The sequence below is a fragment of the Carassius gibelio genome, chromosome A12 (genome assembly GCF_023724105.1).
Source record: "Carassius gibelio isolate Cgi1373 ecotype wild population from Czech Republic chromosome A12, carGib1.2-hapl.c, whole genome shotgun sequence".
Classification (NCBI taxonomy): Eukaryota; Metazoa; Chordata; class Actinopteri; order Cypriniformes; family Cyprinidae; genus Carassius; species Carassius gibelio.
Genome location: NC_068382.1, coordinates 3097210 through 3120290, shown reverse-complemented (window position 1 = coordinate 3120290; position 23081 = coordinate 3097210). Strand labels below are relative to the sequence as shown.

General features: G+C 38.2%; 1 protein-coding gene across 3 annotated transcripts in view; it reads right to left on the bottom strand.

Annotated features, from left to right (window-relative positions):
• Nucleotides 1-23081, bottom strand: part of pkmyt1 (protein kinase, membrane associated tyrosine/threonine 1) — a 51532-nt gene that overhangs the window by 5873 nt on the left and 22578 nt on the right. For 2 of the 3 annotated variants that reach the window (XM_052612176.1, XM_052612174.1), the window contains exon 7: nucleotides 2532-2740. The exons of the other annotated variant lie outside the window; for it this stretch is intronic. In XM_052612176.1, the coding sequence (XP_052468136.1) occupies nucleotides 2532-2740 (209 nt within the window). The remainder of the gene's footprint in view (nucleotides 1-2531; nucleotides 2741-23081) is intronic. 3 annotated transcript variants of the gene reach the window in all.

The window sequence follows — 23081 nt, the reverse complement described above, 5'->3', positions numbered from 1 at the left end:
ACCTAGTGCGGAAACAGAACAGACTGGGCACATGCCTAACTCCAGGTTCACTTACTGTCTGTGATGCGCCTTTTTTCCGAGCCCATGTTAACATGTAAACCAGTGTTCACACTGCACGCGGTAAAAGGCTAGAAATAAAAATGTGCGAAAATAATTAATATTTAGCACATGAGTATAGAGAGAGTTGTGAGTGCAGAAGATGCAGTTTAAGTGAGATGAAACACGTTTTAAGTGCGCACACTCTCTCTGGGCGAGAACAGCGTGTATCTGAGCAAACACGCCTGGTTTTGTGACAAAGCAAAGGAAATGCATGGGAGCAGAGAGATTCGCACTTTTGCATTATTTTAATATGCTTTTGTGTTACAATACTGCACTCTCGCTGCTGCTTCTGCACCGCACACATACTATATACTTACTTCAAAAGGAGTCAGTCTACGTGTGAACCTGTATAATGTATAACAAATCTATTTCAACACCTGAGGCACCGCTACAATTAATGAGCTCTATGAACAATGCATGGCAAAAAAGTCCCTGGAAAAAGGATTTATTTATATATATTTCGCCATAAGTCTATACATTTTGTTACACCTTTACTGTAGTGATTATTTTGTTCTAGAGAAGTTACAACTTTTTGATAAAGCTCTACTAGGTTTTCTTTTGGAATTATGTTCAAATTCATCCTGAATGCATTTGTGACTGTAAAGCATATCTGTGTGTCGAAATTGTGATTAAAATCGAAATCGCAAAATTGATCAAAGAAATTGTGATAGTTTTTTTTTTTTTGTCCATCCATGTCCCACTGTCTTAGTTCATTCAATAAATACAGTTAACAATCTAGCTTCTGAGTGCAAAGTTATTAACCCAACAATAGCGGGGTCAGATAATTTTTTTGCTGTGGGCCACGCAAACATGTGTTTGGTTGTGTGTGCTGCGAGTTGAAAAAGGTTGGGAACCACTGCAATAGAGGTAAAAGCTCACACTTATGTTTTGCAAAATTACTGTTTCAGTCTCTCTGTAAAGCAACATACTGTCTTGTTTAAAAAGTAATCTGAAGCAAACTATAGCGTACACCTGAAAAATGTCACCACTAATATTTAAGTTAAAATTTTTTTTTAAAGACGTTCAAATATGTAGTGTCCATAAAAACATGAAACAGGCTCACTCCAGTGAAATGTAATCTGCGCTGCTGTTTTGTTGCAGAAAATCCATTCATGATACACCAGAATAAAGTGTATTGATGTGAGCAAGTTTTTTCTCTTTTAATAATGCGGACCGATTGAACCTTTTAATTACATTGCTCTGAGACCCCAACGCACCGCACGCGGACTTTATTACAATTTGAAAATCACACTAAGGATATTGCAGTTCGTTATTCATGCTGGTGGGCTATATCATTATGATGAGTGGGTTCCTGGTTCCTGCCTCCTCCTCCTCATAATTGTGAAGTTTTTAATGTGTTACACTGGTGCCGAAGCCCGGGAGGAAGGAGGGACGCGCTGCCGAAGATCCCTCGCTGCTGGGGTGAATCCACAGTGGTGGGCGAAGGAGTCTGCCACCGAGGATTCTCGGTGAGGTGGGCTGGAGTGAGTTGCTGGGGACCGCCTCGATGACTCCTTCGGGAAGGAGGCGGGAACCGGTGGACAATCAAACAAAGTTTTAATAACCAAATAAACACAAAACAGCCCTTCGCAGATGACTGCTGTGTACAAATAAAAAACAAACACAAAATAAAGCCCAGGCCTGGTCCTCTCTCGTCCTTCACTGTCATCGCTCCTCTTTTGTATCCTTCCGATCTCCTCCGTGGTTCTCGAGACTGGTGAGTGCCGCAGGTGTCGCTCATTTGCCAATCACTCCACCGGACTTGCTTCGCTTCAGCCCTAGACTGAACTGTGTGTGTGTGTGTGTGTGTGTGTGTGTCAATGAAACGCAAATTTAGCTCTAACCAAGTGACTTTGTGCGACCCACCTTGTTCCATTCTGTGACCCACAAGTGGGTCGCGACCCACAGTTTGAAAACCCCTGGTCTAATAAATTAGTTAACAAAAACTTATGGATATGCAATGCTAGAACCTTCTTGTTGCATTCATCTAATCAATGACAGTGACACCACAAATATGCATATTAAAAAAAGTTAAACCAGAATGTAGGAATGTACAGTGTGAAACAGTACTGTATTTTCCGGACTATAAGTCACACTTTTTTAAATAGTTTTGCTGGTCTTGCGACTTATAGTCAGGTGCGACTTATTTATCAAAATTAATTTGACATGAACCAAGAGAAAATATTACCGTCTACATCCGCCAGAGGGCGCTCAATGCTGCTCAGTGCTTCTGTAGCCTACACTGAGCAGCAAAGAGCGCCCTCTCGCGGCTGTAGACATTAGTGTTTTCTCTTGGTTCTAAATAAATGCAACTTATAGTCCAGTGTGACTTATATATGTTTTTTCCTCATCATGACGTATTTTTTGACTGATGTGACTTATACTCAGGTGAAAAATACGGTACTTTAATTTGTCATTTGTGTGCATTGTACCTGTGGGTGAATGTAGGAGAGTGTTCAGGATCGTCTGGAGGGAACACGAATTCAGGAATGGGGCTTTCTGAGTCGTAGTAAATGTTACTCATGTCTGCATCTCTCTCCCACCTCTCTCTTGGAGGGGTACAGGTTGATGAGGTCTCATAAACAGAGGTAAACAACAGATTGAGAGAGGAAATGAAATTCCAACTGGCTGTAAGAAGGGACTGTTGGAGGAAAACAAAACATACTTGAATGAGCTCAAGGTCTGTTCACACAATGTACAAACAATCTCATGAATAATTTCCACAGAATGCTTCCAATGACAGAAAGGGTTGATATATTTTCTAATAAGAAAATAATTTTCTCTGAAAAACAACAACAACTAAAAACTTGACTCACTTTACAACTGGAGTGTATAGAGGAAAGACATAGCAACAAATAAAAATTAAAGGGGTCATTTGATGTTGCTAAAAAGAACATTATTTTGTGGATTTGGTGTAATGAAATGTGTTCATGCGGTTTTTCAAAAAACCTTTTGTTTATTTTCCATGTACTGTACATTATTGTTTCTCCTCTATGCACCGCCTTTCTGAAACATGTCGATTTTTACAAGGCTCATCGGTTTGAAAAGCGAGGTGTGCTGTGATTGGCCAACTATCCAGTGCTTTGTGATTGGTTGAATACCTCAAGTGAGTGATGGAAATGTTTCGACCCGCACCATACTGTGATGCCGTATGTCCCGGAGCACAGAGACAAAAATATTAAAATCCATTATAGACTTCGAGTTTGATGAACCAGGAGTTGGCAACATAGAGAACATGCTCCCGATAATTTCGGACAAAGTTACCCACAACCCGAATATTTAGAAACAAACTTAGTTTACAGTTTGATTTAAGACAATGGGTCTTAAGAATGCCCAGAGTGAAAAATTAAAAAGTCCAAACTAGACAGAGTTATTTGACGTCGAAGGAGCTAGCCAAACTTCCTCGCCTAGCGGCGTAATGGAGAATGATGATGACAAGCAAACGCAACTCAGAGGAGGTCAAAAAGAGACCGGTGACTTTGGCCTCACTTAAATAGCTGAGAGAGTTCAGAAAAGACAATAGTCAGCAGCTGAATGCAATTCGGGAAGAAATAAATAAATCCAATACTAGGATTGAAGAGGCAGATTGACAAAACACGGCTGTGGCGGAAGATACCGTGCAGGAGCTGCTGCACCTTCAGATACACCATGACGCTAAGCTGACTGATTTAGAGGGCTGCTCCAGACGAGAAAATATCAGTTAATGGGGGAGGCGTTAAAGAGGGAGCAGAGGAAAATTCCCCATCGATGGTGATGTACGTGGAGCGCTTGCTGCGGGAGGGCTTGGAGCTTCCAGCTACAATTGAACTTCGAGTTTAAAGAGCTCACCGCGCCTTGATGCCGAGACTGCCGGGAGATGCCCTGCCAAGGTCTATAGTTGTCAAGATGTCAAGCTACAGGATGAAGGAAGAGCTGCAGAGAATGTCCTGGCAAAAGTGAGGATTTCAACATCTCGGGTAAAGAGTAAATCTTCATCACGATTATGTGCCGGATGTCTTAAAAAAGCAAATGGAGTATGCCGAAGCAAAAGTGGTACTGAAGGATAAGAAAATTCGATTTCAGATGCCGTTCCCTGTCAAATTCAGAGTTTTATATCAGGAGGGAGTTGTTGTATGGATCGGCGGAGGAGGCTACAGAGAATATGGCGAAGAGGGGGTTCCCGGTGTCAGTAATTAAGCACCCGGATTCGCTTTTGGAGCGGATCCAGCGGTTCACGTGGCATACCGTTAAGAAACCAGGGAACGGCACAGAGCTGGCAGAGCTTTGGACTATAAGGAAAAATTACAGGCTTTTAGACACCAGGAATCAGGATGTTAGTGATCTGAAAACTGCTGTGTGCGAGGAATATAACGGGTAAGTCCGTTGAGTCATTATTTTCTTTTTTCGCTCGGGACTCCCATTAGCCGTGTTTCCACTATCGAGCTAGGACCGGGCGTTCTAGTGCGTGCCAGGGCCAGTCGCGTTTCCACTGTCACTTAATCGTGCCTCGCCGGGGCTTCCTCTGGGCCAACGGCCAGTTTTTTTCGGCCCGACGAAATCCTTGGGCCAAAGCGGGCCAGCTGGGGCTAGAGGAGGGGTTATGAACAAAGGTGGGGTTTCTCAGCGTCTGGAGAGCGTCAGCGCGGTTCATTTCAGAAAGATAACAGCTTTAACACGGGTTTTAAAGAATCAGTTAATCAGAATTTAAAATCAGTTGAGCTCAAAACTCACTCTTAGTCAGCAGCAAGTGTTTGAAATAACTTGATCCAATGTGGATTATTATCACTAAACAAGGCAGAAATATTTATAAACGATGTAAAAGACTATGCACGCTAAACATTAACATTACCATGGTAAATGCAACCACTTGGAGAATTCAGACATCAGCTTCTTATTCTCTATAACAACTGTGTATGTATTAAGTAAGTTAACATTTTATCTGTCGTCTGGTTTCAAGAGTTTAGCTCCACGTTGCGTATCATCAAAATACAATAATGATTTTTGTTCGTGAGCTTTTATAAAAATAGAGTCTGCGCTGTGGATAATAACAGAAAGATAACAGCTAACACCAGCATTAAACACTTTTTTTTAAATACGTCAAGCTCAAAACTCACTTTCAGTCAGCAGCGAGTGTTTGAAATAACTTGATCCAATGTGGATTATAATCACCATACAAGGCAAAAATATTTATAAGCGATGTAAAAGACTATGCACGCTGGGCATTAACATTAAACATGGTAAATATAACCGCTTGAAGAAATCAGACGTCAGCTTCTTATTCTCTATCACAATCGTGTAATTATTTAGTAGGCTAACTTATATTATCTGTCACAAGCCTCGTCTCGAGAGTTTAGCTCCACGTAGCCTATCATAAAAATATAATAATGTTTTTGTTCGGGAGCCTTTATAAAAAAATAAAGATATTATCATTCATTCTTATAATGTGACGTAAAGGCTACTGTGACTACAAATAAACAGAAAGAGACTCGACTGAATAAGCAGGCTATTTTCATAAGCGTTAAAAATTAATAAAATAGAAAGTATATTTATGTGTGATTAATTTTGAGTCTTGATAAATTAAATCAATATGATCAATGTATCACGTATTCTATAGTTAAAACATCTTTGCTTTTGAATTTGAATATATAACAAAGCATGCAAACAAACGGCGGCTTTTATCATGTTGGTTTTGTGATCGCCATGTTCCAGTGACTTATTTCTTAGTTTTCTGAAAACTTCTCTTTGATGGTGAAATAATGAGGTTGCATGACGTTGTTCTGAGAGGCGTGTAAAGGGCGTGTTTTAGTGACGTGCAGCGGTGCTTCAAGCTCCACTGTGGAAACCCTCCGCTACTCTGGCCTCGTGCTACTGGCCCGGGGCTATGAGCCCCGCCCGGCCCGCTTTAAGCCCTGGCTCGCACTGGCCCGACAGTGGAAATGCGGCTATTGTAATGTCATTATGTGGGGTTAGTTTGAAGCGCAGCCTGTGTACAGCCCACAGCAGAAAACACTCTCTGATGGCACAGAAAGAGTATAAAGCGATAACGTCTCGCTAGAGTGACCAGCTTTGGAAGGGCCTTTCATTTGCTTGTGGATGTTGGATGTGACGTCACCCGTAGTGTGAATTACGCTATTTAACTATTTAGTCAAAATTATCTATTTAGACCAAAATAATTTTTTGCACCAGGCTGTAAACATGTTTTTTCTGCTGTAAGGTGGGGCATTTTAACATGGGGAGTCTATGGGACTGACTCACTTTTGCAGCCAGCCTCAAGTAGATGAATTGCAGTTTTAGTCACATCCTTATTGGCTTAACGAGAGAGAGCGGGAAGTTGGCGCTCGGTTACAACAAGGACATTTCAGTAATGGATTTCAACCACAGAAAAACCCTTATTGTAACTCTGCTACCAGATCTATTTACAAAGAAAAGTAAAAAATTATCTTCTTTTTCAAAAACAATGGGGAATTTCACCCCGAAGGAAGCTGAGTGAGTTGGTTCTTTTCACATGACCTGGTTCGCTTGCGTCATTCTGAAAAGCTGAGATGTTTTTAATTAGATGTGGTGCAGACACGCCTGGAAAAAACGAACGCATCTCATTGTGTGCGCGTTGCACCGCTTCCATTATGAGCGCACATACTTCATTTGAAATAATGAACTTGAGCACCCAAAAAATGCGATGTGAAAGGCCCCAATCATCGGTCAAAATATTTACTCTCGGTTAACAGTTAAACGGTCAATATGAACATCCTTAACTGGCATATACACATAATATAACATACAAAATTAATTAATTATAAGCCACACAAAGTCAACATATTGGTATTTCTTGCTCTGAATCTGCCATAAAATAAAATAAAAGTTTGTTGATCTTTGAAAAGGTGTACCTGCGTTATTATGCCATTATCATTATATTAGTTTAAACCGGTCTTAGAACGACAATATTATCGTTTACGTGACAATTTCTTGGACAATTTATAGTCCAGCAAAATTTGTTATCGTGACAGGGCTAATTAAGATGTTAACTAAACTAAAAAGAGAGAAAGTTGAGGTGACGTTTTTATAGGAAACACATCTTTCGTATAGAGAACATGCTAAATTACAACGTTTGGGCTTTAGGCACCAGTACTCATCCTCGTATAAGGCAGGACACAGGAGTGGGGTGGCAGTACTGATCCAACAAGACTAGCTTCGAACCCACTTTTGAGAAAAAGGACACAGTGGGAAGATTTATTCTCGTGAGGGGAAATTTAAGGGGCTCACTGGTTACTTTATTTAACATCTACACTCCTTTTAACTCTGACTGGAAGTTTTTCAAACAGATATTTGATTTGATAACAGCAGAGACCCATGGGGTCCTAATCTGCGGGGGAGATCTTAACATTAGACTAAATCCCAGACTGGACGCCTTAAATACACACACAGCCCAGTCCAAGTTGTTAAGCAAAAAGATCAATCTGGCTATGAAAGAAATCGGGCTAATTGATATCTGGAGAGAATTAAATCCTACAAAGAGAAACTACACTTTCTTTTCAAATCCACACCTGGCATATTTGAGGACTGACTGTTTTCTTACTTTATCTTAAGATCTAAACAGGGTAGTTGGCTTCGATCTGGGGAACATGGACCTTTCAGACCATAGCTGGAAGCAGGAACAAATTCACAAAGACAAAAATGATAAAAAAATAAAATAATTGAGAGCTTCTTAGGAAGAAAATAATGAAATAAATGAGATTTATACAAAAGATATACAAAAAAGTTGATTTTTTACAAAAAATAAATATTATGAAGGGAGTGGAAAAGCCAGCAAATTATTAGTTTATAGGCTGAAAAAACAACAAGCAGAGATTTCAATTAATAAAATAAAAATCCTATTAATAATTCTATGCATTACAAATTTATGAAATACAAGACTGTTTTGAAAAATATTATATAAAAAAAAAATATACTCCCAACCTCAAATAGATGGAGAGAAAATGGAAGATTTTTCCAGAAAATTAATCTGCCTAAACTAAACCGTGAACAAAGTAGGAATCTCGTAACTGATATCAAATCAAATTGAAAAAGGTTAGAAAAAAACGTACTGTGCCATGGTATAACAGTAATACTCACTCTCTAAAGAAAGTAACTCGTAGTCTTGAACGCAAATGGAGAAAAACTAACTTAGAAGTTTTTAGAATTGCATGGAAAAACAGTATGTCCAGCTATAGACAGGCTCTAAAAACTGCTAGGGCAGAGCATATACACAAACTCATAGAAAAACAATCCAAGGTTTTTATTTAGCACAGTGGGATTCAAATGTTCCACCAACGTTTAATAGTAATGACTTTATGAATTTCTTCACTGAAAAAATAGATAACATTAGAAATACAATAGCGAATGTAGATTCTACAGCGTCTAACACTTCAGTTTCATCCATCGCACCCAAAGATAAACTGCAGCGCTTTACAAATATAGGATAGGAAGAGCTAAATAAACTTATCACTGTATCTAAACCAAAAACATGTTTATTAGATCCTGTACCCACTAAATTACTGAAAGAGTTGTTACCTGTAGCCGAAGAAACTGCACTTGTTAAAATCACAAATTACCTGCTTCTTGCGTCAGATCAAGGCTGCATCTCATTTCTAGTTTTACTTGATCTTAGTGCTGCGTTCGACACCATAGATCATGAAATACTCATAGATGGATTACTAAACTATACAGGTATTCAAGGGCAGGCTCTTAGATGGTTTAGATCCTACCTGTCTGATCACTACCATTTTGTTTACTTAAATGGGGAGTCATCTCATTTAACATCAGTAAAATATGGATTGCCACAAGGATTCGTCCTAGGTCCCCTTCTATTTTCAATATACATGTTGCCCCTTGGTAATATTATTAGAAAATATGGAATTAGCTTTCACTGTTATGCTGATGATACTCAGCTATATATCTCAACGAGACCAAATGAAACCTCTAAATTATCTAAGCTAACAGAGTGTGTTAAAAATGTAAAAGATTGGATGACCAATAAAGTTCCGTATCAGTTACAAATTATCATTACTTACCTATAAGGCCCTAAATGGTTTAGCTCCTGTATACCTAACTAGCCTTCTACCACGCTACAATCCATAATGCTCCCTAAGGTCACAAAACGCTGGACTTTTGGTAGTTCCTAGGATAGCAAAGTCCACTAAAGGAGGTAGAGCTTTTTCACATTTGGCTCCCAAACTCTGGAATAGCCTTCCTGATAATGTTCGGGGTTCAGATACACTCTCTCTGTTTAAATCTAGATTAAAAATGCATCTCTTTCGCCAAGCATTCGAATAATGTATCTTAAATTGTGAGTGTAGTTGCATCTGATCAAATGCACATTTTCATTCTTTAGCTTGGGTTAAAATAATTCATTTTACTTTGTTGGATCAGCAGCTATGCTAATGATGTCTCTATTTGTTTCTATGTTTTGCTACGGGACTTTCACAAGCTCCAGTCTGGATCCAGAACACCTGAGACGAGATGATGCTGACCCTCAGAGGACCCCAGATGATGCTAACCCTGAATCAACAACAGAATTGAGGAGATACCCCTTGACTATGTAAGCGCTTTGAGTGTCTAGAAAAGCGCTATATAAATGTAAAGAATTATTATTATTATTATTAACTAACAAATATTGCTACAAGTGTGACTGCATCATATAACAATTATTAATTATTAATAATATTAATAATGTTCATCATCTGGCTGACTACGTCTTGTATGAATTTTTTTTACAAATCCTGTCATACGTGCACAAACTGACAATCACCACTTATAAGCCATTACTAAATATTGTAGAAACATAGTTTTCTGTAAAGTTGCTTTGTAACGATTTGTATTGTAAAAAGCGCTATACAAATAATCTTGAATTGAATTGAACTGAAAAATAACAGTGAAATAAATTCACTCAGCCATGTCCCATCTTAAACCAAATAAGGCTCCAGGTTCGGACGGGTTCCCTTCTGAATGGTACAGATAAATGGAGGGTTCTTTGACCCCTGTGCTGCAGTCTCCCTTTAATTGGGTTTTGAAAGAGAACAGTATACCCCCTCTTGGAGGGAGACGGTAATATATCTTTAGTCCTGAAGGAGGGGAAGGATAAGTCTGAATATGGTAATTTTAGTCCAGTTAGCGTGTTGAACCAGGATTATAAAATATTTACCCATATAATAACCAAACGAATAGAGGGTTTGCTACCTAATTATTAGCCTTGATCAAAGGCAAACTCAAGATAGTATCAGAAGGACCTTACACGTAATTAACCATATAACAGAATATAATATAGATGCAGTACTAGTGGGGCTGGACGCAGAAAAAGATTTTGACTGTGTAAATTGGTCTTTTTTGTATAAAGTCTTGGACAAATTTGGATTTCATAGTACCTTTATTAAAACATTATGAACTCTCTATGATAGCCCAAGGGCAAGAATAAAAAATAAATGGGGCTGTCTCTAGCCCCTTTTCATTAGAAAGAGGAACAAGACAGGGCTGCCCAATTAGCCCCCTCTTATTTGCAATCCTTACTGAGCCCCTGAGAAAATGGATCATTCAGGACAACAATATTAAAGGGGGGTTGAAATGCTATTTCATGCATACTGAGTTTTTTACACTGTTAAAGAGTTGGATTCCCATGCTAAACAAAGTTTCAAAAATTAAGTTGTACGTCTGAAAGAGTATTTTTGTTCCAAAAATACTCCTTCCGGTTTGTCACAAGTTTCGGAAAGTTTTTTTGAGTATGGCTCTGTGTGACGTTAGATGGAGCGGAATTTCCTTATATGGGTCCTAAGGGCACTTCTGACGGAAGAGCGTGCGCTCCCATATAGCACAGCACTGAGAGCACACACATTCACTGATCAGAGCGAAAGCGTCGCGAAATGTCATAAAAGAAGTGTGTTTTTGGTTGCCAGAGCAAGACAACCCTGCACAGATTACCAAAAAAAAAAAAAACAGCATTAAGGGACCAGTGGATGGAGTTTATTTTTACAGAGCACCAGGATTATAAAACATTTACCCATATAATAACCAAACGAATAGAGGGTTTCCTACCTAATTATTAGCCTTGATCAAAGGCAAACTCAAGATAGTATCAGAAGGACCTTACACGTAATTAACCATATAACAGAATATAATATAGATGCAGTACTAGTGGGGCTGGACGCAGAGCATTTGTTTGTTCCCTGCATTTCGAAAATGCTTGTTTTACAAACGAGGCCCAGTTTGACCCCGGATTTGCACATCGTTTATTTCTTAAGGATAATGCAGTCCCAACGAAAAAGGGTCACGATCGTGTGTTGGAACCACAGGCGGTGAGAAAAACTGCTTCAAATATCTCTTTGTTGTTAACTTAGCTATCGGTGCGTAAGCACATCAAGTGAACAACATGCGATGTTGTCATCAAACTGCACTTTCCACATGTACAGCTTAAAAAAAAAAAAAAAGACGACATAAAGCGGAACTTTGTCATTTTCCAAAACCACTAAGCAAATATATACAGTTTCAGTACATACCACATAGAGACGTCGTTGCTGATGCTGCTCTTGTTAAATTTTAGCCTTTGGATCTGATTCTGGATCATAAATATACGCTGAATCTGACTGTTAGCCATGGTTTGTCTTGGATTTTTTTTTCCTCACGGTAATGTCACAGCTTCCAAACGCTCTCAACGCAAAAGCTTACTCGTGATTCTTAACTCCGCCCACACGTCACGCCTCCAGCCGGTCGTGTTTTTCCGGGAAAAATCGGTACAGACTATCTTTCTCTTATGAATATAATAAAACTAAAGACTTTTTGGAGTTATAAAGGATGCAGTACTACTCTATAGGTTCTCAAGATTAACAGGATATTGAGTGAAAACGAGCATTTCACTCCCCCTTTAAAGTAATCGCTATGTATGGGGGAGAACAAATTGTATAATGTCACAGTGTCTGGGTTGTGTTCCCTGGGTTTCCACTAGGTGTCCTCCGTTCGCACGGTGTCTGTCACCTTATCACTTCCTGTTCCCTTATTTGGTCACCTTCCTCCTTGTTTTAGCTGATTGATTGTTCCCCACCTGTCTCCTGTTCCCTCATTACCCTTTTGTGTATTTATACCCGGTCTGTCTGAGTCTGTGTCATGGAGTCCTTGTCTTATGTGTGATACTTTCCTGAGTCTGCTCTTGCCGTGTGTTCTTGTTTTTTGTTATGTTTATTGGATATCCTGGTTTTGACCCTGCCTGGACTGTTTACCCCTTTTTGGATTGCCCCTCAATAAACCTCGTACCTGCATTTGGATCTCTCCTGTGTTTCTTGTATCACCGTACGTGATATATAGTTGTTCGCTGATGATGTATTGGTGTATTTTACCGACCCTGAGCGATCTTTGACACGGCTACTGGAATTATTGGAGCAATATGGCTCTTTCTCTGGGTATAAACAATGTTCCAAAAACACAAATTCTCTGTTTTAATTACAGCCCTTTTGTAAATATGAAAAATAAGTATAATTTGAAATGTTTCAATTACCATATTTTCTGAACTATAAGTCACACTTTTTTTCATAGTTTGGCTGTTCCTGCAACTTATAGTCAGGTGCGACTTATCAAAATTAATTTGACATGAACCAAGAGAAATATACCGTCTACAGCCACGAGAGGGTGCTCTATGCTGCTCAGTCCTCCTGTAGCCTACAATGAGCACCATAGAGCGCCCTCTCTTTGCTGTAGACGGTAATGTTTTCTCTTTGGTTGTAAATAAATGCGACTTATAGTCCAGTCCGACTTATATGAGTTTTTTTTCCTCGTCATGACGTATTTTTGGACTGATGCGACTTTTACTTAGGTGAGTCTTATAGTCTGAAAAATACGGTAGATATTTGGGGGTAAACATTCCAATAGACTTGGCCAATTTTTTCTCACTTAACTATATCCCCCTGAACAAAAAGATTGGGAAGACATAAGGAGATGGGATCTTATACCTTTTCTTAATTTCGGATCACGAGTGGATTCTGTCAAAATGGTTATTTTGCCGAAATTGCTGTCTCTCTTTCAGTCCCTTCCACTAGATATACCTGACCAACAATTTCAGGAGTGGGACAAGCATATTTCAAGGTTCATTTGGCAGGGACGAAGGCCAAGAATTAGATACCAGAGTTTACAATTGAAAAATCAAGGGCCAGGTCGCTGTCCTATGCTTAAAAGACTACTATACCGCCACTAAATTGAGGCCATTAATATGCTGGTGCAACCCAGATTATTGTGCTAGATGGAAGGAGATTGAAAGTGCTATGTCAGATGAATTTTCAATTCAGGCTGCAATTGGAGATAAGGACTTGTTGAATAATCTAAGGGAATTGGTAAATCTATGGATATGTTTGTCACTCAAGATATGGAGCAAGGTAATAGCTCAAAATAACCTGAAGGAGGCGGTAAAGGTCCTGAGATGGTATGCATTCGATAATTTTTTTTTGCCTTATAGATGGGATGCAATATTTAATAGATGGACTTTGCAAGATTTAACAGCATGCTGTACATTTTTGCATAAGGGGACTATGAATAGCTTTCAAAATCTGAAGAGGCAATTTGGCTCGGATAAGGACGATTTTTACAGATTCCTTCAGGTCCGGTATTATACTGACCAAATGCAGAAGAGGTGTGCACTAGAAGGCTGGGATAACATTCTGTTAAAAGTATTTATAGAGGCTTATCTTCCTTGCTCTAACCAGAGACTCATCTCAAGAATCTACAAGGGGTTACAAAAAGGTGGAAAACTTCCAGTTCATCTCTATGGCGGGAGTTTTGCTGGAAAAGCCTTATAAGGTTTTTCATTACTCCAGCTCAAACGAAGCACTAGACCAACTCTTTGGCATGCTGGTGACATTGTGGATGCCTAGAAGCAATTCATTTTCACATATTCTGGCCCTGTTCATTATTGATTCCATTTTGACGGGAGGTTTATAAAGTTTTGCAAAGCATTTTTCAGATGGACATTCAATTTAAATTTAGTCTATATATTTAGGCGCCTTAACATAAGAAAATGTTTCTTCTCATGTCAAATACTTATTTCGGATGCTAAGTGCTGCTAATAGAAAAGCTATTACTAAAAGGTTGTTAAAACCAGGTTAACCCACCATGAAGGAATGGATTGACATTATCTACAATATTTTCAGGAGGAAAGGATTATTTTTGCTTTGAGATTGCAATAGGGAACTTTTTTGAAAAGATGGGAAAGATGGATAATGTATGTCACTCCAATACGCCAATCATTTGTTTAAAGTGGATTTTTGAGTGGTAAATTCTTTAAATATATATATAAAAAATGTACAGTCTGTGAGTAAGAATAGTAGTTGTAATTGTAGTCTACTCTTCCTGGATCAGGAAACAGTCCTCCATATTAGTCTGTTCCAGAGCATATGCATGTCTGCAGCCTGAGTGACAAACTTACTAACCAATAGAGCGAGCGCACCTCCATTCTCCCCAATCAGCACTGCTCTAGCCAGCTGTGTAAATGGCCACCATTTAAAAAACAAAAAAAGCAGGAGAGAGACAGAGTGGGATTATGGCGTCTACAGGGTCAGGTCAATAGTTAGGCAAATTAAATTTAAGATTTGAAAAGACAGACAACGAACAAAAAAGATAATTTACAAGAGGTGCTTCACAATGCATATCAAGAGCATCTCTTATTGCATGTTTGCTATTCCCAATTCAGAAGATTGCACACACAGCCTGTGTCTCTGAATGTCTCTCATACTCGCTCCTCTCTTCACCACGCAGCACAAATCCCACGTCACGGACGAGCCATTCACACTTGCCGCACTCATGCAGCCTGTTTCGTAACGCTCGGTTGTATTCTTGCATGGCCTTGCACGGCAAATCTCCACGAGCGCATCTGGCAGTATGGATGGCTTGATAAACAAATGTACTTTCAGTATAACTGCTAGCTAATTACACTTGAATGAAATGTAACATTCAGCACATTTTCCACTTGTTCTTAAAATCCCAAATACAGTTTAACATGTAATACTTTAATAATTGACTAAAGAAATACAGTTCTTCATTTATATAAAAAATTAATATTTTCAGTGAAATTCAGTAACTAAGTTAATTCTATAAAATTAGTTATACCATTAAAATCTTGTCTGCTGAAAAAAATAAATGTATATATATATATATATATATATATATATATATATATATATATATATATATATATATATATATATATATAGAGAGAGAGAGAGAGAGAGAGAGAGAGAGAGAGAGAGAGAGAGAGAGAGAGAGAGAGAGAGAGACCCTCCCAAAACACAATTGAAAGATTTCAGGGTTATATTGGGAATTGTATTGGATAGAACAACATTAATTCCTATTGGAATAATGGCAAAAACAAAAAGGAATTTTGTAATGGTTTCATGGAAACTGTAAGAATTTTTTTTCGTTTGTTTGTTTTTTTCAGCAGGGTAATAATACCCATACTGTGCTGCACATTATTGACATTATTCACAAATCAAATCGCAATCTCGGTCAAAAAAACCCAATTAGATATTTTCCCCATATCACACAGCCCTACGTGGTTAACTTAACTTTGATAAAAAATATCTCTTTGTATTTGAGACTTTAGTCTTTGGAAATTTACAGATCTTCTTTATGCACCAAGAGCTTTGTAACACTCCAAAGATAGTTTTTTTTTTCTTTTTTTTAAATCGCATCATATGACTCCTTTAAATACAAAATAACCACACTTTACAATAGGGCTGTGCGATTAATCGAAATAAAATCGCGATCTGAGTGTGCGCGATTTCTAAATCGCTTTGTAGCACGATTTTCCGCAGCCCCGACCTACCGCAGTATGTTATCTGAACCAATCAGGATGCAGCGCACCTAAGTGAAGCGCGAGAACACAGCAGACTGGGCATATGCCTAACACCATGTTCACACATTCTGTCTGTGATGCGTAGCCTTTTTTTTTTTCGAGCCCATGTTAACGGATCAGAACGTTCACACTGCACGCAGTAAAAAGATGAAAACAGAAAAGGTTAGAAATAGAAAGGTGCAAAAGATTTAATATCTTGCGCATGAGCATGGAGAGAGTTGTGAGTGCACAGTACACAGGTTGAGTGAGAGGAGACACGTTGTAAGGCAGCGTGTATCTGAGTCTATGATCTGAGCACGCGCATCTGGTTTTGTTAACAGAGCAAAGGAAATCTGCATACAAGCGGATAGATTCGCGCTTGTGCATTATTTTAATTTGCTTTCGCATTACAATAATGTGCTCTCGTTGCTGCTTCTGAACCGCGTACATGCAGACGGAGTACGTGTGAACCTTGAGCAATAAATATATTGGGCAAAACATATTACACCTGAGGCACCACTACAGTGAGCTTTATGACCAATGCATGGCAAAAAATCTAACAAACAAACAAACAAAAAAATAAAACAATCCCTGAACACTGGTTTTATTTTATTATATTATATTATAATTTGTTGCCATATGTCTAGATTTTGTTTGACATCTTTACTTAGTGATTATTTTGACTCTCATTGGTTTTCTTTTGGAAATATGTTTCAAATTTATACTGAAGGCATTTATGACTGTAAAGCATGTCTGTGTGTGTCAAAATCGTGATTAAAATCGAAATCACAAAATTGATAAAAAAAAAAAAACAATCGGGATAGGTTTTTTTGTCCATATCGCACAGCCTTACTTTATAAGTATCGAAAAGTTAAAAAATTTGGTCATATGTATTCCTCTTTTCTTTTCTTTTCTTTTTTACAGCACTGACTGACTGGATGATGTAAATTATATTATAAAATAATATGTTGATTAATTCACAGATAAATAAAATAAATTGTAGACAGTTGGTGGACGATATAAGGTACAGGCTCATTTAAGTTATAATCCTGTAACACCAATGAGCGGATGGTATTCAACCATCTGTTCCATATTAATGAATCCTGACCCTTTTGACACATTCTACACCCAAAGACCAGAACGTGAGTAAAAAAAAAAAAACAAGGACTTTCGTTTTACAACCCTCTTACAACATAACTCACCACCCTGGGCGCCGCCATGACGGCAACGTCCTGGCATGGATGAGAGTTATAACACCTTGGAGACTATCCAGAGATGCGATATCGAACTTCAAAAGGGAAGACAAACACCCCCCCTTTTTGATCGCACATTCCAGTGAAACAGACGCACACACATTCATGAGACTCACATACATTCACAAACAGGCTCAGACATTTTTGGCTAGCCCATGGACCTTCTTTTACTAAAACTACCTCTAAATGTATTTTAATGTCTCTCTTTTTGTGCTCAAATGTATGTATGCGGCATAGTGGAATATATGAATGTTACTGTGTGTTTAATGCAAACTTTATATGCATTTAGTTAAGAATAACTCTGTACCTTTGGATACGGGATTGGTAAAATCATAGTTCTTGGTGTCTGTATAATCGTAAAAACACGACTGTAACGAATCTTGATAGCAAATTACAAAAAGATGCATTGTTTCAGAGGAACGATCTTGCTTAAGAAAAATGTTTAACTTTGACATCGCCATAAATTAGACCAGTGGGCGGAGATCAGCAAACAAAGAAGATTTTTCCCGCCTTAGTTTGTTTACACTTCATTGGCTCATACTGAAAAATAGGTGTAAACCTAGATTTACGTAAAAGCTCAGGGAAACCTGTATTCTGGGCATTCCGCCAGAGAGAAAAGAGGATTCCCAGCTTTGCAACCGGACTTCAAGAAGTTCTCCGTTTATTCTTCTTTACTTTTCGTTTCATTCTAGTTTTTCTTTATTGTCTTCTGATATTTGACTTCGTTCAATTGCCTTCACGAGCCAAACGAACTTAAGTCTAGTCATCTTTTGGCAAAGTTTACCTTCGCGTTAACCATCGAGCTCGCGCATCATCTGCTCTGGAAAGAACCACGCTTGGCCGCACGGACCGGACAATTTGAGCGCAGCTACACACAAGAGCCAGATCAAAGCAAGTACTTTCTTATATCGCAACTAAAATTGCAGTTTAAGGTTGTCTAGGCTATTCCATGTTTGTGAAATTATTCAATGACTTGGGGTCTCTTGCAAAGTTAACTGTTTGAAATTGTCACGCTGAGATTGGTTCTCACTTTCACTTTCTCCCCCCCCCTCTCTCTCTTTATCTCTCTCTCTCTCATTTATCTCATTATTATTCATGTTCGTTTACCTTGTTTAAATTGTATTTTCGTTTTGCTATATACTCATATTTACTCCGTGTGAATTGTAGTTATGTACTCTTTAGTCTGTTTTTATTAAATCCTATAATTTGCTTGAATTGAATTGTTTTATTGCTCATTGAGATCGAAGTCCCTGAATCGTGTGATCTACGCTACGAGCTTTGTTTTATATTAATTAATTTCAGTAATCTTAGTAGTACAGACACAGAAAATATTGTTTTTTCCTGATCAGAAGATTAATATTTCTTGGAGTTTGTAAGAAGGGTATTTTTATTGAATTTTGATAAGGAAGTCTAGCTTCCAGTTCGCTGGACGAACAGATTGTCTAGAGTAACTTAAATTAATTCTAGTAAAGGTTACCTTTAAATGATTAAATATTCCCTCTTTGGGTAATTTAATATTTGTAAGCAATAAGCACATTATATTCATAGACTCATGAATATTCACTTCATTTGAGTTAATTATTCCCCAGAAAGTGATTGTTGCTACAATCCAATTATATTTTTGATGTTGGACTTCAAATTTACCTTGAAATAGAATTTGAAATTCGAAATACATATTTATGTTGCACTCTGTCATGCACATGCATGGTGAAATCTTTTACGTTTACTGTGGCTTGCTTGTTCAAGTTCATTCATTTCAGTTCATAATAATGTGGAATCTACTGGGAAATTAATGTAATATAACCTTGCTAGGGGTTGGCGATATGAGCTTAAATTCATATCACAATGTTTTACACTGTTTGACGTTGTATTTTGTTGTTGCATTCAAGCAATTGATGCCGAATTGCCAGTACCATATTTTTCTGACTATAAGTCGCACCCGAGTATAAGTCACATCAGTCCAAAAATACGTCATGATGAGGAAAAAAACATATAAGTCGCAAGAACCAAGAGAAAACATTACCGTCTACAGCCGCGAGAGGGCGCTCTATTCTACTCAGTGTAGGCTACAGGAGCACTGAGCAGCACTGAGCACACCTGGTGGCTGTAGACGGTAATGTTTTCTCTTGGTTCATGTCAAATTAGTTTTGATAAATAAGTCGCACCTGACTATAAGTTGCAGGACCAGCCAAACTATGAAAAAAGTGTGACTTTTAGTCCGGAAAATACGGTAATTCTAATTAGAATGTGCACTCCACTTATCAAAGCTATTTAAAAGCGAAGGAAAGCCAGGGAAAGAGTGAACGCCCATGCTTCAGTGATACCAGTATTATCGGTGTTGTCACATGTTGATAAACTAGTGGGAAAATTTCCTCACAGTCACAACCCTTGTATGATGTAGACATGTTGTTTTGGTATTTGTGAATCTTAAGTATATTCATAATCTACACTGCAAGTCCTTTCACAAACTTACATGCTTAGAGCAGAACATTGTTAATTTTTTTTCAGAGCATTGTTAATTTATATTTCTACATGGTTCCCTTCAATACAATTCTGATTCTTCAATTGCGCAATCTAGTGGTCTGTTATTGATACAACCACTACTGCTCAAGTGTGTACTGCAAGTCATGTTGAGGTAACTAAAATATGTCAAATCAATATTTTGCATTAAATTATTTACTCATCATACAAGTGGCTGCATGATAAGCGGGGAAATTAGACATTGTAGTCGGTCAACCTGCAGAAGTTTCTTTTGCAAAATAATCTGCTGACTGTACACTATACCTCAGCCCTGCCTCACCCCTCTTGTCACAGCTAAGCGCCCCCCAAATTGGGCAAAGAATATAGAAGACCAAGGGGCGAAAGTCAGATGTTTTTTGGGTAACAGGCTTGCTGTGGCAGACTGAATTTTCGGTTATACTGGGGTTCAGCCTCAAAACTGGTAATGTCATTTTTTCCTACCGCGGCAAAAATAATTTAACAAAAATAATTTAGCCTAGTGGAGTTAGAGAACAGACACTTAAAAACTAAATGCTCAATGTAGTGTGCTGAATCATGATTGAGCAATAGTGCATCATGTGAGGAAAGTGAGTCGAGCTGACTGACAAGAGTGAGGTGAGAAAGACAAGACGATGGTAGAAGATAGTTTTGAAAGGAAATGTAAATAGGCGCCTGTTTGGCAATATTTTAGAATTTGAAAATTCATTTAAACATTTATTTAAACATTTGTTATTTATTTGGTTCCATAGCGTTTGCTGATTACTTTATTTAAAGGGGGGGTGAAATGCTATTTCATGCATACTGAGTTTTTTACACTGTTAAAGAGTTGGATTCCCATGCTAAACATGGACAAAGTTTAAAAAATTAAGTTGTACGTTTGAAGGAGTTTTTCTGTTCCAAAAATACTACTTCTGGTTTGTCACAAGTTTCGGAAAGTTTTTTTCGAGTATGGCTCTGTGTGACGTTAGATGGAGCGAAATTTCCTTATATGGGTCCTGAGGTCACGTCTGCCGGAAGAGCGCGCGCTCCCATATGGCACAGCACTGAGAGCACAACAGACTTCACTGATCAGAGCGAGAGTGTCGCGAAATGTCACAAAAGGAGTGTGTTTTTGGTTGCCAGGGCAAGACAACCCTGCACAGATTACCAAAAGAGAAACAGCATTAAGCGACCAGTGGATGTAGTTTATTTTTACAGAGCTTCAACGGAGTTGTGCAAGTGTTTTTGTTTGTTCCCCTGCATTTCGAAGATGCTTGTTTTACAAACAAGGTCCAGTTTGATGCTGGATTTGCACATCGTTTATTTCTTAAGTATAATGCAGTCCCAACGAAAAGGGTCCCGATCGTGTGTTGGAACCGCATGCGATGAGTAAAACTGCTTCAAATATCTCTGTGTTATTAACTTAGCTATCGGCGTGTAAGTACATCAAGTAAACAACATGCGATGTTGTCATCAAACTGCACGAGTAAAACTGCTTAAAATATCTCTGTGTTGTTAACTTAGCTATCGGCGCGTAAGCACATCAAGTAAACAACATGCGATGTTGTCATCAAACTGCACTTTCCACATGTACAGCTTAAAAAAAAAAAAAAAGATGACAAAGTGGAACTTAGTCATTTTCCAAAACCGCTAAGCAAATATATACAGTTTCAGTACATACCACATAGAGACTGATTGCTGATGCTGCTCTTATTCAATTTCAGCCTCTGGAGCTGATTCTGGATCATAAATATACGCTGAATCTGACTGTTAGCCATGGTTTGTTTTGGTTGGTTTTGTCCTCACGGTGTCACAGCTTCCAGATGCGCTCAACACAAAAGCCTACTGGCGCTCGTGATTCTTTAGCTCCGCCCACATGTCACGCCTCCAGCCACTCGTGTTTTTCCGGGAAAAATCGGTACAGACTATCTTTCTCTTATGAATATAATAAAACTAAAGACTTTTTGGAGTTAGGAAGGATGCAGTACTACTCTATAGGTACTCAAGATTAACAGGATATTGAGTGAAAATGAGCATTTCACCCCCCCTTTAAAGAGCAGGTCATTTTGGTTTTTGAAAAATATCTCTTTTACCGTTTATAATGTAGCTATCCTTAAATGAAAACAATCTGCAAAGTTGTTAATCAAAAAGTGCATGATAAATCTGTCTCTCAAAAAAAGAGTCGGTTCTGAATCGCCTTAATAGGCTAGTGACAAATGGTCAAAAAGTGCTTTAGTTTTTGAGATACCCCTACCGGTGGTAGAACTAAACCCAACAATGTTTTTCCTCATCTCTAAGGTCTCCCATATATTTGAAATTGATTCTTGGCTAAAAATATTTTACTGCTAAGATTGTTAAATGAACAGATATTGTTATACACCCCAAAACCAATAAAGGGCTAAAATATAGCCTGTCCGTATGGGAGATAAGGCATATAAACTAATGCAGATCAATCACACAAGCTCTGAGAGCTTTGAAACTTGACATGTTTGTAGTCAGGAAGTTGATTTAACTACTAGAAAAGACTGGATTTGAATATCTTGATGTATGGAATAAATAGAGACATGTAAACACATATCTAAAATAAGCGTACATGCACAAATTTAATATCTATGCAGAATGTTTTCATTTACTTTGTGCTTGCTTTGCCTGGAATTATCATAGAAACACATATGATGGCTTGTTGGAAAGGTGGGGTTGTGCTCCATTGGACACTTCAACTGTCTGAGAATCCTCGTAACGCCACCTCTTCTTCACTCCGTGGCAGGAGCTTCCACGGCATTTTGTGTGCTCAGGATTTTAAGTTTGAGATTGAGAAATCCTCGTCGAGCAACACATAAAGCAAGCCTTAACTCTGATTTTATCTGTTATAAACTATGATATCAGTTATTGATTTATTTTAAATGTCTACTTGTTACTAGGCAAGGCAAGGCAAGTTTATTTATATAGCATATTTCGTACACAATGTTAATTCAAAGTGCTTCACATAAAATAAAGTAAAATAATCATGAAGAAAAATAATAACAAAAATAAAGACAAGCAATTTGAAAACTTTTAAAATGATGAAAAAATCTACTTAACTAAAATGAATTTAAAAACGGTTAGAAAATTATTTTACATTAAAAAAAAGAACAGTGAAAATATAGTGCAATCACATTTGCACAGTGTGAACATTGCACAGTGCTCATTCAATAAATGCACAGCTAAACAGATGAGTTTTGAGTCTAGATTTAAATGTGACTAGCGTTTTAGCACATCTGATCTCTTCTGGAAGCTGATTCCAACTGCGGGCGGCATAGTAACTAAAGGAGGACTCCCCTTGTTTTGTGTGAACCCTTGGTATTTCAAACTGACTTGATCCTAGTGATCTGAGTGGTCTGTAAGGTTTATATTCAGTGAGCATATCTGCAATATATTTCGGTCCTAGGTCATTTAGT